This window comes from Orcinus orca, chromosome 14, assembly GCF_937001465.1.
Source record: "Orcinus orca chromosome 14, mOrcOrc1.1, whole genome shotgun sequence".
Taxonomy (NCBI): domain Eukaryota; kingdom Metazoa; phylum Chordata; class Mammalia; order Artiodactyla; family Delphinidae; genus Orcinus; species Orcinus orca.
The window spans coordinates 82,357,244-82,373,903 of record NC_064572.1 but is presented as its reverse complement, the minus strand read 5'-3'; the positions used below and the strand labels follow the sequence as shown (position 1 = coordinate 82,373,903).

General features: G+C 46.9%; 1 protein-coding gene across 6 annotated transcripts in view; it reads left to right on the top strand.

Moving 5' to 3' along the window:
- The window catches only part of CPXM2 (carboxypeptidase X, M14 family member 2), a 156,100-nt gene that overhangs the window by 96,298 nt on the left and 43,142 nt on the right, over nucleotides 1-16,660 (top strand). For 5 of the 6 annotated variants that reach the window (XM_049696772.1, XM_033420813.2, XM_033420812.2 and 2 more), the window contains exons 8-11: nucleotides 6,910-7,033; nucleotides 8,252-8,448; nucleotides 9,462-9,641; nucleotides 12,668-12,965. In XM_049696772.1, the coding sequence (XP_049552729.1) occupies nucleotides 6,910-7,033; nucleotides 8,252-8,448; nucleotides 9,462-9,641; nucleotides 12,668-12,965 (799 nt within the window). The remainder of the gene's footprint in view (nucleotides 1-6,909; nucleotides 7,034-8,251; nucleotides 8,449-9,461; nucleotides 9,642-12,667; nucleotides 12,966-16,660) is intronic. The other variant, XM_033420814.2, reaches the window with a different exon arrangement.

Sequence of the window (16,660 nt, the reverse complement as noted above, 5' to 3'; positions counted from 1 at the left end):
AAGAATGAAATATTGCCATTTGCAGCCATGTGGGTGGATCAAGAGAATATTATACTTACTGAAGTAAGTCAGAGAAAGACAAATATTATATGACATCACTTATGTGTGGAATCTAAAAAAATAATACAAATGAATCTATATACAAAACGGAAACAGACTCACAGACATAGAAAACAAACTTATGGTTACCAAAGGGGAAAGGGAGAGGGGGAGGGATAAATTAGGAGTATGGGATTAACAGATACAAACTACTATATGTAAAATAGATCAGCAACAAGGATTTACTGGGTGGCACAGGGAATTAGAGTCAATATTTTGTAGTAGCCTATAATGGAAAATAATGTTCTCTCTCTCTATATAAAACTGAAGCACTTTGCTGTACTCCTGAAACTAACACAATATTGTAAATCAACTATACTTCAATTCAAAAAAATACATCGCTGTGTGTTTGAGTGGTATCACTGATTTAAGGACAATAGTCATGTGCAGAGTCGAAGAAGAAAAAGAATCTGGAATAACACTGGTGATAGTAATAGCAGGAAGTTCTCACATGCGACCTACATCAATTTCCCTACGTTAGGAATTTACCTATGTTAACATGGGCAGTCTCTCTGACCACCCTGGGAGCGCAGGACTGTTGTTGGCCTTGTCTTACTGATGGCGAAACTGAGCCACGAGGGACTATGTAACACTCCCCTTGTTATTCTGATTCTCTGATTCTCGGTGTTAGAATCACTGGGGGAAATTTGGAAAAATACCTATACTTGAAACCTGCCTCTGGCCAATTAAAGCAGAATCCTGAGGAAAAGGGACTGGGGAATCTAAATTATTTAAAGCTCTCCTTGTGATTCTAATATACAGGCAGGTTTCAGAACAGCTGGTTGATACCTTATGGCTCTCAGTGCTATAGACTGTTAGGAGGAAAAGACGTCCCAGATGAGATTGGCCCCAGATTTAATGACAGACACCAAGTAATCCTGAGCTATTGACAACATCTGTCTAGTGGGTGCAGAAGGAAGAAGGGACCAAGAGTTTTTTAGGACAGGCTGAAAAAGCAGCCCTGTGCTGAGTGCTTTGCCTGTGTAATCCTGTGCAGCGTTCCCCCCAAGCCTTGTGCTACAAAGCGCGGGCAAGTGTTGGCAAATGAGAAACCCTTAGACGTGTAAGAATCTGTTGGAAGAGAAGGAACAGAGAAATGTACTCACAACTATGTTTAATGAACAAGCCTTCACCAGAGGCCAAAATAACATGGCTCAAAGCGAGGGCTCATAGATGCTGAGGGAGCGGTACCAGCCACGCGGTACAAGGGCAGGAGACTTTCCTGAGGTCGGAGCAATGAGGCTTTGCCACGAGGGCTCTCTGCTTCACCCCAGGGAGTCAACAAACCCGGTTAGTCTCCATGTCATTTAATTTGAGATACACACAGCTGCTTCCAGGCACCTGTCGACACAGACTTAGAGGTGGGATGTGCTAAAGAAATTGCCTCGTGGTCTGTGTTTGGACTTGAGGTCTGTGAGTCATCCCTGCTGCTCTCCACTTCCGGGTGTTTATGCGACTGCTCACCGTTCCATTTTATGAAGCACTCGTGTCTTAACACAGCTTTGCTCAGTGGGCATCTCGGGACATCTTTTTGCCCAGATATTAGGCAAATATCAACTTAGTTGGTGCAGTTAATGTCAAAAGCAATCTATCTAAATGCATTTAAAATGAGCTCACTGCACAGAGAGTGTGATATCTTTAACTAGTTGTCCTGCATGGAGAATGGAGGTCCTTCTCATATGAGGAGAGCTAATGGATGTGCCTCATTACCCTGGGGGACTCTGGTCCCCATCACTTGGTAGATGTTAGAGCTAAGAGGAGCCCGAGAAAGCCATGCAGCCCCTGCAGGGGACGCTGGGGGACCCACTCCGATCTCTCAGGACCCCGCAGCACTCACCTGGAAACTGTCGGAGGTTGGGGGCATCTGTCAATCGTGAAGAGTGTTCAAGCCAGAAGTGATTTGCCATTTGGACTCCTGGCTCCTGGGGATGGGAAAGAAGCCAGCACTTTCAGCAATTCCCTGTATGGAGTCTGCTGGATTGCTGTAGAAATCTTTCTACTTCAGGGGGAAAAAAAAAGTTAGTTTATCGAGTATTACGAGAGACATTTACAAACAACACAAAAATGAGAAGCAGACGTGGGAGCAGGAAAAGAAAGCAGAAGAGCCGTTGCTTGGAGGGAAGTCGTGAGAATGTGTGCGACCAGCGCGTGTGAGAATTATTTCTGGAGCACTGATTTATAAGCCGCCGTTCTCCCCGCTGGGGGAGCCCCGGGGGCTCGGGAAGGGGATGGGGGGAAGCGGGGGAGGCAGGAGGCCGTTGCGCAAATGCTGATATTATGATGCAGATTGAGTTAATTGTTCTGAGCACTGACGGCCTCCCCAGCATGAGTCACCATTCATAATTGCTCAGTCATCTCTGTGTCTACATGTAAGTTACCTTTCTCCATCATTTGGGACCGCGAGGGCAGAGACTCTGTCATTTTATCTTAAATCCGTAAAGTGTACTGGATAACTGTACTTTTGAGGTTGTTGCAGGGGAGATATGTGGGGGACAGGGCCGGCGTGGCTGGCCGTGATTGGGAAGGGATGGGGTTGCAGATGAGGTCCGACGTCATCCAGGGCCTGTGGCAGGAAGAGACAGAAGGAAGGGTGGTCCGAGCAGTGAGTACAAGGAGGACAGGACTGTGGAGGCAGGAGGGGACGGCCTGTTTCTGGGACAGTTGGCAGTGCCAGGAGACGCTTTAGTCTTGAGTCTGAGAATCGGGAGGTCTTTTCCAGGAGCAGAGCTGTGTTTGGGGAGATCCTTCTGGCAGTTGTATGGACAGTAGACTGGTGAGCTCTGTCCCAGGAGAGGGACCTGCCGGGTCTGAAGAAGGATGGGGGGAGGGGTTTCTGAGAGGGACTGACCAGTCCTAGGATTCCCCAATAAGTTGGAGAGAGATAGGGTTCTGGTGTGCTTCCCAGGGCCTGGGATACCGTCCACAGCGGGAGAAAAAGAAGTGGTTTTGGGGAGAGGTTAGAAAGATTGGACTTTGGTTGGGGACCTGCTGTTGTCAGGTGCCCAACGCTCAGGAAATTCTGGTTGGTTGGCTGAGAAGGGGCGTGTGGCATGAGGCGTAGAAAGGAGCCCAGGAGAGACGTGGGTTGGAAGGCAGCCGGCTAGTGGTTTTGATTTCCCGGGCAGCTGAGGATGGTCGTGGGCAGCAGGCGGTGGGGTCGCTGAGCTCCTGACCCTGGGGGTGGACGATGGTGGCAGGAAGCCCGGGCAGGACAGCAGGCTTGCGGATCCAGACAAGCCCAGCTCCGCCCACCACGGGATGCCTCCTACCCTGGCTCTCTTCCTTCCCCCTCCCTCTGGAATTCGTTTTCACTTGATCAGATGCAGTGTCTGTTTCTCAGACAAATGAGTAAAGATGATGGAAGAGGACTTTTTCTCTTCTCCCTTCTTTCTTTCTTTTTTTTTTAACATTTTAATTCATTGGATAAACAATATTGTAACGATATCAAATGCAAACCAAAAGTCTCAAGGTTAATCCTCCATGAACCCAATACCCTAAAGAATCAGTGGTTTTCATTTTCCCCCATTTCTATCCAGGGTTTGCATTTCTGTGTTCACAGAATTCATACGATTTTGATCAGAGGATGGTTACAACTTTGCCCAGATTTTCTCACTTAGTATGGGATCATTAGCCATGTCGCATTGCCGTCTTCATAATTGTCGTTGGATGCTGCGGAATGTTCCAGTGAGTGGATGCGTCAGTTTTCTCAGCTACCTTTCTGCCCTGGAGCCTTTGGATAGCTCCCCACTTGCAGTGACTTGTGTGAGAGGATGAAACCTGCTCCGGCAAGTGTCATCGTGCACGTAATTTACCTCTGATGTACCGCTCTGATCCGCTGATGTATTGCTCGAAACTGAATTACTAGGAAAGGGGGCTCTTTCTTCTGTCTCCTTCAGGAGAGGAGGGAAGCAACCGAGCCAGGAATTCAGTAGATCCCAGGATGTGATTTATTCCCACCTCCGAGATGAGGAGACAAGAGTCTTCAGGACGCTGAGAATCTTACAAAACCCACTACTCTCGAGGGCAGTGTTTCTCAGCCATGTTTCCTTACTGGCCCTTTCTAGACACTTTTCTTAATTACGCATTACATTAAAAACGAAGGAATAAAATTTTGTTAGGTAGGGTTGCACGTTGGAGGGCCACAATGCATGTAATATTTAAGATTTTGAGCCCCTGGAAAACCAGTTTTCACCTCCTTTCAGTGATGTCATCCTTGTTGAGGATGAATATGCTTCCTCAGCAAGGCAGTGAAGAAAATTCTGTCCCTTTCTCTTACTTTAGACATCAAGACTCAAACATTTACCATTAAGACTCAAACTCCAAAAAATCTTCTGACTCTTTTTGGGAGTAAGCAAGGTGGCTCACCAGCTGGGTTTTTGAGGGTGCCCATGGCCCCTGGAGAAATCCTTCCCAGCATTGCAGAGGGCCATGGTGCGGAGGGAACTGTCAAGAACCTTCCTGAAGGGAGTCTTCAAATGCCCGTGTTCTCGTTCCTGTGCGTGGAAAAGATACTTGTGATACCACAACACCAAGAAGGAAAATGTGACTGGTATAAAAATACTGCCGTGGTGGGTAGAGGATAAAGAGGTGACTCCCATGAGTTATGGCTAAGAATCACCCCGTCCTGAGAGGCTGTACCCCTGGCTAAGTGTGCATCCAGGGAAGATGCTGTTTGTCCTTTTCCAACGTCAAGGTCATGATCCCAGCACAGGGGGCACGTTCCTCTGGCAGCTCATCAAAAGGGCAAGGAGGGTAGGCATTAAATGGCAACCCAGCACAGGGGGCACGTTCCTCTGGCAGTGGCTCTGTGTCTGCAGAACTGGTCCTTGATCTGAACGCAGGACAGTGGGTCACCTGCTGATCAGGATTTGCTGAGGGCCACGCTGCTAGTGGAGCGTGTGTGGTCAGCAGGGACTGGTATGAGAGGCCCAAATCAGATGGTGCTTGTGCTGTGGCCGTCTACTGGAACAATCCCATGTACAACAGACAAAAGGGGTGGCATTGCTTGTTTCGATCGCTCTGCTGCACCTTCATGGACAGATAAGAACTCAAGAGTCCGAAGCCCTGGCTCCACCTGGTACCAGCTGGGTGACCCTGGGCAAGTCCCTCAGTGTCCTTCTGCGCCTCCGTCTCCACAGCTGTAGAATGGGGACAGGCCTCCTTGCTTATCTACTTCACTGGGGGTCCTCACGATGAGATTCCGTAGAGAAATAGAACTTACTCTGACCGCGATGGTGAACGTTGCTAGTGACATTATCACCGTGTCTCTTGTTAAAACTTGGCCTACTCCCGTGTGCCTCCACGTCAGCCCCTCGGTATGTATCTCTCATGGGGAGAGGTGTGAAGCTACGTTAACCTTGCTGGCATGTGGTTTCTCCAGTGATGGTGGGTTTCTGCCTCTTCCCTCTTTGAACAAGAGTCCTTTCTAGTCAGCTTTCTCTTTCTCTCACCTAGGTATTATAACACAAAGTGAGTTATTATAAAGCAAAGCATGTTTCCCCCTCCCAGGAGTGGTGAGAGAATAGACCCTGAATGCCTGACCAGGGCTGTGGCTGTAACACCTCGTAGGTGTGTCGTAAAAGCAAAGCACCAGCAGCAAAAGCTCCATTCCTTTAGAGATGCGCACGGAGGCCCGGGGATCGCCCTCCACCCAGCAGTGCAGAATGCTCTGTTACAAAAGGCAAACCAAGTGCAATGTCACTCCACTCCATCAGAAATTCTACGATACCGATTTACCAGTTCCATAGTTTTGGTTTTTTTTGTTTGTTTGTTTTGGTTTTTTGCGGTACGCGGGCCTCTCACTGCTGTGGCCTCTCCCGTTGTGGAGCACAGGCTCCGGACGCGCAGGCTCCGTGGGCGCCCGCCCACACCCCTGGCTGGGATGTCCTCCCTCGCTGCTTCCACGGCACCCAAGCTTCCCTCCTGGTCTCTAACACCCTGTCAGAAGTTATCTCATGAACACACCTGACTCCACCATGGGGAAGCGTGGCTAGTCTGGTGCCTGGCAGAGACAGCCTTTGCATCACAACTTCTTTCACTTGGGGATGGCTAAACAGTTTCCCCCAGAAAGTCAAGGCCACTTACCCAGCTCACTCACAGGTACCCGTTCAGAGATGGGGGGCACAGCAGCCTCTGGCGGGGGTGTCTCTCTCCTTTGCCCCAGGGCTCCTGTGATGAGCAGACCCTCTTCCCTTCCTTTGGCAGCTGTCTGACAAGCTCGACTGTCCAAGCAAAATTCAGGAAACCACCCGTATATATTTCACTTTCTCGTAGAAGCCTGCGTCCCTCACGCTTTCACTGCACGGCTCCCGTCACCCTGGCCTCCACGCACCCCCTACTTGGCACCAATGAAGTGGCGATGGCACTCCATCTGTTACCTCACTTTGAGTTCCAGGAGGGCGAAGCCGTGTGTGTTCCTTCAGCCTGACATCATAGATTGCTCATTACAGTGTAAGAGAAAAATGATGTTCAGTAATAAATATTTATCTAGGCAAGGGTATAGAGAGAAAAGGCTCAGTCTGTCTAATGAGGGCACAATAAGAAAACAGGAAACCAAGGTGAAAAGGTAATACCTCGTCACCCAGGGAGGTGACACTCCAGCTCAGGGAGGTGAGAAACACAGGCACGAGGTGCTGGAAGACCGGGCAGAGGGGCCACGAGGAGAACACTCCAGGCAGGGGGATAGCACTGGTGTGCAGGAGGGTGGGCGTGTGCAGGGGGCCGTGGGAGAGGGCTGTCTTCTAGAGAGGTCTGCCCTCCGTGCAGCGTGGCCATCCTTGTGTAGGGCCGTAAACCCATCTTGTTTCGCAGTTGATGAAGGTCGTGAACGAAATGTGCTCCAACATCACCAGGATTTACAACATTGGCAAGAGCCACCAGGGCCTGAAGCTGTATGCCGTGGAGATCTCCGACCACCCTGGGGAGCACGAAGTCGGTGAGGCTGCCCCTCTGTAGTGCTTCTGGCCCTTCGAGTCTGCTGCTTTCTTAAAGAGCGAGGCGATGGTCACGAAACAGGGCGGGAGCTGCCCACGCACTCACTCTTACATAGATTCTGCAGATCTTGGTTCTGTGAACCCCTCATTTTATGATGTGGGCTGTCAAATTGCTTAAGAAATACCCTCCTTTTCTCCAAATGGACCGTATTTAATTCTGTTCCCCATCTCTGAGACCGGTCACGCTAACCAAAGAGGAAAATAGCTGGAGATGGTTAGGACAGGGTTTTTTTCCCGGAGAAAATTCTGGACTCCCCGGTCATTAAGGGCTCTAGTTAGAGGTGGTTCCCTTAATTTTCTTTTAAATTTCCATCCTATTTTCAAGCATTTCCTGTTTTCAGCCATTTCTCATTCAATCACTCCCAAAACTATGTTCTCCTACAAGTCAGTGGGCAGAGGAGAGGCAGTGGGGTCAGAGATTTTTCTTTCTGGTAAAATTGTGAGCCCTTTAGAAATCCACTGCAAGTTAAATGCAGAGATTTGTCTGATTCTCTCGACTTCAATGTTCATCGGTATTCCAGGAGTTTCTCTCAGGAGTGCCTTTCAAAGGGTAAGGGCTTTATCTGTGGGTGAAATCACATTTCCGCAAAAGCAGTAGCTTGGCCAACAAAAGAGGCAGGAGTGCTGTCAGCTCGCGCCCACACTGACAAATCCGACGTTGAAAAAGCTGAGCTTTGAAGAGAACAAGCTCAAAGACAGGCCCCCTTTACAAAACGGTGTCACTGCTGACTTGCCCTGACACTACTTTCTGCTTGCATTTATTCATCTCTGTATCTTTATAAAATTGAATACAAAGTTCTTTTAAGAAAAATAATTGCCTCCCCGAAGAGAAAAATAATTGCTCTGGCTTGTGTCTAATTTGTAACTTTTAAACTCTAAACACTGTGTTATTGTATTTGTTCTTGCCAAATAAGGCTAAACATTCCTACCCCGTGGCTGGTATCATTTGAGACTTTTCTACTCATTTTCTTGTATATCTGACTATCTGGGAATTAATAAAAATTGTACTGGTATAATTGTGGTTGATTTGAAAGAACAGAGAGGGCTAAAATTTAAGTTTCTATCATTCAGAGATTTCTTTCCTAATACAATGTGACGAGGACTGTTTTGCTGGAAGCATCCGATATGATCCTCTGTTTTTTTCCCATCTTTGAGTAAAGGTGAGCCCGAGTTCCACTACATCGCGGGGGCCCATGGCAACGAGGTGCTGGGCCGGGAGCTGATGCTTCTGCTGATGCAGTTTCTGTGCCAGGAGTACTTGGCCCGGAACTCGCGCATCGTCCGCCTGGTGGAGGAGACCCGGATCCACATCATCCCCTCCCTCAACCCCGACGGCTATGAGAAGGCCTACGAGGGGGTAATGGACCGTTCCTCTCGCCCAGCACAGCAGCTCTCCCCCCCCTCCCCCCCGCACCATGTGCTGAGCCATGATTGATCTGAACTGCACGTTACCAGCTTTCTTCTTAAGTGTCTTTCCGCTGAGACCAGGAAACCCGCAAGGCTTATGGAAGATGCACGGCAGTAATTGAGAATTACGGGGAGACACTGACAGACTGAAGAAAATGAGCATGAATGATAATATTGTTATATATACGGTGGGAACAATAGGATAGAATAATAATAACACCTAGCATTGATTGAGCACTTAAGGCACGTTCTGACCTTGATTATTACCTACAATCCTCTCGTCAGTTCTCTGAGGACACTTATTTTTATTATTCTGATATATTGTTTATATGTCACGTTCCAATTACGATATAGAATTTATATAGGTTAGAGTTATATAGAGAGTTATGTATAGATTACAGTTAGTATAATGTTGTATTGTGTATTCATAATTATATTCACAGTATCTGGGAATAAAATGGAAAACTATACTTAAAACAATGGTACCTATCAAATGCAAGTTTTACAGTGCAGAGTTTTGGTTGTATTTATTGGTGCAAATGGCCGGTTAGGGATTTGCAGTGCGAAATAGTGAGCCAGAATTGCAGGGAGAAAGCATTAATATGGCGGCATTTGACTTTTGCAGTGACACAGTCTTAGATTCATTACTACTTGGAGTTTCATTCAACCTGTGTAGAAGAGGTGAAGGAAGAGGAGGCAGGGGAGACCTCATACTTTTCTGAGCGCTGCCATATGGCAGGAATGATTCTGTGCATTCCCTCTCTGGAGCTGCTTGGCTATATTATCCATCACCCACCAAATATTAACAGATTATTAACCAAATATTCTCCTTTGGATGTCACCTTTGGGTCAGAGGGTGCGTAGAGGCCCCAAATGGAGATGGAGACGGAGGTGCCTCATGTATGTGAGAGACAGAATGATCCAGAAGCCTGTGGGTTCCTCATATTCTGAATTTTCTCCCAGGGCTCGGAGCTGGGAGGCTGGTCCCTGGGACGCTGGACCCATGACGGAATAGACATCAACAACAACTTTCCTGACTTAAACACACTGCTCTGGGGGGCAGAGGACCGACAGAACATCCCACGGAAAGTTCCCAATCACTATATTGCAATCCCTGAGTGGTTTCTGTCTGAAAATGCCACGGTGAGTAAAAAGACCCCATAACCTCTAGAGCAGCGGAGGCCAAAGTTAAACCCACCGGTATTTGCAGAGGATATAACGTTTAAGAACAAGACAAAATCATTTTTTCCTTTCATGTTTTCTCCAAAAGTAGGGAAGTGTGCTAGATAATAACTACCTTTTAAATTGAAATTTGAGGAGATTCTTCCTAGAAGAGGAATCATTTAATTAGATTTCTTTGCGGTGCTTCCCGAAAAAACTTTGCCTCAATTGTGCGTGTTTGTTACGGTCATTATAACCCTCATCTTTGGCAGTGCAGTGAAATTGCAGTGAAATTTGTCCTTAAGACCTCACTGATTACTTGAGATATCTTACTTTTATTTTCACAAGTCCCCATGGATTTATTACATGTGGTGCTTCTTTGGAAAGAAAAATGCAATTGGGTGAGAAATGTCTCCCCCAAATTTCATAGGTCTAGTTTTGCAAAAAAGTATCTCGTGGAAGAAATAATTTTCGCCGAATTTCCCATGCCTTCTATTGCCTCCTCTGCCCACTGTAAATGCACTTTACCCTTAGTCTTTTGTCCTATATGTCCTTCAAAAGGTCTGCCTTGATTACTATATGAGTGTTAGGTTTGGGTACACCAACAGAAAAAACCAAAGTCACAGCAGCTTAACGAGGTAAAAGGTTCTTTTTTCTTTTTTCACATAAGAGAACCCTGGAGGCAGATGGTTCAGGGCCAGCCAAATAGAAGCCCATGATCATCAGGAACCCACAAGTCATCTTTCTGCCTCCAGATGTTAGCATGTGCACTTTGATTTTTCAAGGTCATAATTCAAGATGGCAGTTCCATCTGGGGCTCCAGCTATCATGTCTTTGAAGGAAAAGGAGAGAAAAGGTTAAAAAAAAGTCTTCCTCTCAGATAAGTCAGTTCACTTTCTAGGCATTCCTAGAATTCCTGCATAATACTTTTGTTTAAATCTTGCCAGAAGTTAGTCAAAACTCAGCATCCACCCCCCAAAGGGAAGGCTGGGAAATGCTATATTTTAGGCAAGCACATTGCAAGATCAAAAAAAGAGAGCTCCAGCTCACAGCACATGTGGGTACCACTTACTGGAGGACGGCCAGCGTGGTTGCCTCATTTAGTGATGCACAGGATGGTGTTCTCCAGGACCTCTAGAAGCAACCAGTCAGATGATGGAGACAGACAGTGGCAATACCACGCGGTTTAGTTAGGATGCCCAAGGGCGCCTTATGGGGGTGGAGAAGTAAAGAATTCAGGCCCTCTGGGTCTTCTGAATCCTTTCTCACATTTCCTAATTCCACCCTACATAATCCCTGCTTTTTTTCCAAGCTAACATACTAGTGACATCTGGCAAAGCTGAGGATTCAAGTGCTGTTATAATTTGGGAACGCTTGGACCAAAATTGGAATATGGTTGCCAGCTTTCTTAGACTTGAGTCTCTGAGAGATAAGTAATTATTTTAGCACAATTATAGAAAGTCCTTGGATTTCAGTCTTTGCTTTAAGTCCAGAATTTAGTTTTTTTGAGCTTGTTCTTTAAAAACACAGGGAGAATTACACAAACCTCTCATCACCAATACCTTTCTCAGTTATGGATGGGTTAGATAGATAGGAAATCAGCAAAGACAGAGATTTGAATAACAATTAACAGCCTTGACATAGGGATCTGTAAGAGTTCTACAACCAACAAGTAGAGAATACATATTCTTCTGAGTAATCCCTGGAGAATTTTCAAAAATTGATGGTGTTCTTGTCTGTAAAGGAAATCTCAACAAATTTCAGAAAATAGGAGTCAGGCAGACCATGAGTCTCTCACCACCGTACAATTAAACTAGCAGACAGTAATAAGGTTAATGAAAACATCACCATGTATTTAGAAAAGTAAAAAAAAATAATAAGTAATGGGTCAAAGAAAAAGTTCATACTGGCGACTAAAAAATAAATCAAAGATAATGAGAATACTAAATGTCAAAATGTGTGGAGTATAGCAAAAAAAATAGTGCTTTCAGGAATTTATACCTTTGAATGATTATATTCCAAAATAAGAAAAGTTGAACATCAACTAACTTAAGAAGCTAGCAAAAGAATAACAGAAGAAACCCCCAAAGTGTAGAAAGACTGTGATTAAAAAGAGCCAAAATCAATGAAATGATAGAAAAAAAACAAAAGAAATAATTTGTCTGCAGAAGGAAGAATCTGGTAAAATTTCACAGTCATTTACAATGATTTTTCAGGGTGAGGAAAATGATTTTAAAAGGTATTAATTATAAAATAAAAGATTTTAATATTAATTTTTATTGGAGCATAGTTGCTTTACAGTGTCGTGTTAGTTTCTGCCATATAGCAAAGTGAATCAGCTATACATATACATACATCCCCTCTTTTTTGGATTTCCAACTACAGCCATCAGTAGCCATGTCCCACTCAGGCCTGTTTTTGTAAATGGTGTTTTACTGAAACACAGCCATGTTCATTCATCCGCGTGTTGTCCGTGGTGCTGCCCTGCTACAATGGCAGAGTTGAGTAGTTGCCACAGGGACTGCGTGGCCCTCAAGGCTTAAACTATTTCCTATCTGGCCCTTAATAGAAAAGTCTGCCGACCCCTGGACTAGAGGTTTGGTCACGTACAGGGTGGATGGTTTTTCTAGGTGTGTGTTCCGTCATCAGGAGACACGTTACGTTTGGTTCTCTCTCTTTGTAATTATTGGTGAGCATTAATCCATTGACTGAGCCATTAATTCAGTGGAGTTGCAGAATGTTGATACTCTAATTCTGTCATTCCCTCTTTGTGCATTAACTGGAATGTTCCTAGGAAACGAAACTTCTCTGGGTTTCTCTCTTTTTTGTCCATTATTTCCACAGTGGCCAGTTTTCCCAGGACAGATTTTGAAACTCTAAATTTTGCTCAGGTGATTCCATAAAATGATTGCTTTTTCAGTTATGTCCCTGTTTGGAAAGCTAGGGAGAGAAAGCAGTTTCCTTCTTATTTGATTTCTCAAATGTGTTTAAATTTGGAACGTTCACAGGTGGCAGTGGAGACCAGGGCCGTCATAGCCTGGATGGAAAAGATCCCCTTCGTGCTGGGTGGCAACCTACAGGGCGGGGAGCTGGTGGTGGCCTACCCTTATGACATGGCGAGGTCCACGTGGCAGATGCAGGAGCACACTCCCACACCCGACGACCACGTGTTCCGCTGGCTGGCCTACGCCTACGCCTCCACTCACCGCCTCATGACGGATGCCAGGAGGAGGGTGTGCCACACGGAAGACTTCCAGAAAGAGGATGGGACTGTCAATGGGGCTTCCTGGCACACTGTGGCCGGAAGTAAGTATGACGGTCCTGCTGTCATCATGCGGCCCGATGACAATGGACTGGCTGCTGGACCGGGAGGGAGGACCATCTCCTGCCCAGCCTTCTTTTATCATTGTTACCAGCGTGATAGCTACTGTAGTTCACCATTTATAAGGTGCCAGAGCTCTCTGTAGACTCCTCTTTCATGCTCACAGTAGTCTTTGAAGGGGTGTGGCTTACTCCCTGTTTTATAAATGAGATAACTGGGGCTTGGAGACGGGGAGGGATCCGTCCAAGCTCCCAAGGAGCAGAGCTGGGGTCTGTTTGACTCCGTGGTCTGCTCATAGCCACTGAGCTAGTTGGCTGTTACAGGGTCAGAGATGGTAAACGTTCTGTCGGCCCTTGGAGGAGGCGGGGCATTGATCCCATGCTCGAGACTTTTTCCAAATATCCTGTTTCCTGGAGGTCTTCCAGCCACATCAGGGCATCTGGCCAAAGTCCCGTTGTTGTGATTCGGGGAATACAAGGTACTGCTCCCAGCATCCCCTTAGGACACAGAGGCTTCCAGCAGAGACTTTAGGAGTTCCGTTGCAGCAGCCAGATGACCCCGTGGTCCAAGTTGCAGGATAAGCCCTTTGTTTCCTGTGTCAGGGCTGCTCCTGGCCTAGGGCTCCAGAATGAGGATGGCTGAGGATGCCACATTCCCTGAGGTCCCTCTGCATTGGGATGGTAAGACCCCAAACATAACGTTCATTGCTTCTTGTCTTGACTTTGTGAAGGTTGATCAAACCGCTGATGAATTTGAAAAATATCCCGTGTCAAATAGACCTGGGATCGAATTCTAGTTCATCACTTAAATGCTGTGTGACTCTGGGCAAGTTACTTTACCTCTCTGAACGCCCATATTTTCCATTAGTAAAATGGGCTTGAGGATGGTGATGACGATGATGATGATGATGACGATGACGATGATCCCTCTAGGGCTGTTGTGAGGTTGTAGATGGTGGATGTTGTGTTCTGTGTCTTGCTTGTCAGAAACACTCAGTTGTAAGTTCCCACCCCCTACCCTCCCCCCTCTTCCAGTAGCATAGTCACCATGAAACATCTTTTATGAGCATATCCTTAATCTCTATTTCACTGTACTAAGTAACTTTAATATTATTTTCCTTTGCTAGAGATTCAGCCTTCACATACCTTAGAGGTATGTGACACTCAGGGGAAAACAAATTAGAAAGGAGTAGACATATATGTTCCCTTGGCCATTTTTAAACACATGCAGAAAGCTTGCCATTTCTTTCTTAGTTAGACACCAAGCAGAGGTGTTTTATTTCTCTCCACCAGGGTTTTGCTCTGTTCAAAGTAAAAAAAAATAAATGCAAATCCCTATCAAGAAAACATCCTGTAGCCAAAAGCATGCCTGCTTTTTCAACTGCAGTCCTAAAATCCTACAATAATCTTTATGTGAAGTATCTGTTTAGGTTTTATGGCTGCTGTGACTAAATTGGGTTCGGACACGGCGGGATTTGCCAGCGGTGGGTCAATAGCAACGTTCTGAAAAGTCGGCTGCCACTTAATCACATCAGCAGCATTTGATTTGTTTCTATCCATTGTATTTTCCATTGTTTCGGGGACTTCTGTGGCAGAGCCATGTGGTGGCTTAAGCCTTTTTAATCATTCTTCCTGCAGGCGGTGTGACGAAGTCTGCAGATTCATTTCTTTGAAGATTAATGAGATGGGATGTCTAATTTCCTTCCCTCCTCTCCTCCCCTCCACTCCTTCTTTCTGTCTGGGTCTTGCGCACTCGTTAGCGGTGCACCGACAGGCCTTAGTTAGTGGGGAGTGGGTAGCTGGGAGCAGGGTCCAGTCTAGCTCAAAAGGCACAGCGTTTGCAGTGTGTGCATTTCAACTCCAAAGGGATGTGAGACCTTCTTTGTGTCGGCTGCTGTCTGGCATCCTCTCCCGCACAAGGAAGGCAGATGTTGTGACAGCATCGGCCCCACAGAGCCACAGGGTTGCGTGGCCCCGTGTTCCACACTGAAGCCGTGACCAGAGCAGGATTCCAGGCCCAGAGAGAACCCAAAGGAAGAAGCCTCGGCCGGGAAGAGCTATCTGGATCACCCCACACCTCCTGCCCGCACGTTTCACTTTTGAAGCCATTTCTTACGGAGGATTCTCAGCTGCATGACATTCGCTGAAGGGCTGGAATTCGGCGTTAACGATAGCCTGGCACAAGTTTTCCACCGCTCTCGTGGTGTCTCATTTTGCCAATTCTTCTAGTGCTTCTAGCGCTGACTGCAAAATGGCAGACCCGCTCCAGAGTTTTAAATATCACATTTATTTATTTCGGTACTAACAAGGCCTGGAGGTTGGGATAATGAGAATTGTGTGTGTGTGCGGAGGGGTCCAGCCCTCCCGGGAGGGCCTGTCCGTGCTGATCCGTGGGCGCTGCCTGAGGTTCCACGCCTCGGGTTCCACTGAATGAGCTGACCTGGCTTTTTTTTTTTTTTGCTGTACGCGGGCCTCTCACTGTTGTGGCCTCTCCCGTTGCGGAGCACAGGCTCCGGATGCACAGGCTCAGCGGCCATGGCTTACGGGCCCAGCCGCTCCGCGGCATGTGGGATCTTCCCGGACCGGGGCACGAACCCACATCCCCTGCATCAGCAGGTGGACTCTCAACCACTGCGCCACCAGGGAAGCCCTGACCTGGCATTTTTGGCCAAACTTCTTCAGCCAGACAAGGTCCTGTGAGGGGTTTTTCCATTAACTTGACACCGTCCCACTCCTTTTATCCCACTGCTGTCACTCTCCTTATTTGATCACAGATGTGATCAAAGGCCCATGGCTGGTGACCTGTGAATGGTTCGAATCTGGAATCTGGTAGAGAGAGTGGCTGTGTATTTTGTACCCTTTTGTCTGTGACTTTATCGATTAGGCAGCAGATCGATACAGAATTGATCTTGACACCCAAAGCTGTGATTTTTAAACAGACATTTGTACTGAGGGATGTATCACTGAACGCTCCGAGGAAGGAGGGAAGAGAGGACGGGTGAGTACCGAGGCTGACGTGCAGGAGGACCTGCTTTTTGTCCCCGGTCAACAGAGAGACCAGCCCAGCCAACTTCCTCTCTCTGTGGCCTTGACCCTCAGAAGCCAGGGCGGGCTTGTTGTTGGTGCTTTCTGCTGGGGGAGTCCTCTTGGCCCTCACACATAACATAGTAGCACTGTGTTCTTGCTATTTCAAATGGTTTCCAAAAATAAAATGTTGGGAAGAGAGCCACTGGACTTCATGCCATCTGACATTCATTTGCATTTTGGGTACTGTCGTGGGTTGAATGGGACCCCCAAGATATACATCTACTTCCTAATCTTTGGAAGCTGTGAGTGTGACCTTATTTGGAAAATGGGTCTTTGTAGGTTTCATTAAGATAAGGGTTTCAAGATGAGGTCATCTTGAGTTACCCAGATGGGCCCTAAAATCAGTGACACATGTCCTTATAAAGGACAGAAGAGGAGAAGACACACACTGAGGAGACAGCCCTGTAAAGACAGAGGCAGAGATGGGAGTGATGCAGCCACCAGCCAAGGAATGCCGGGGGCCGCCAGGAACTGAAAGAAACAAGGAAGAGCCTTTGGAGGGGGTGTGGCCTTGCCAACACCTTGATTTTGGACTCCTGGCCTCTAGAACTATGAGAGGATAATTTTTCTGTTGTTTTAGACCACCCAGTTGG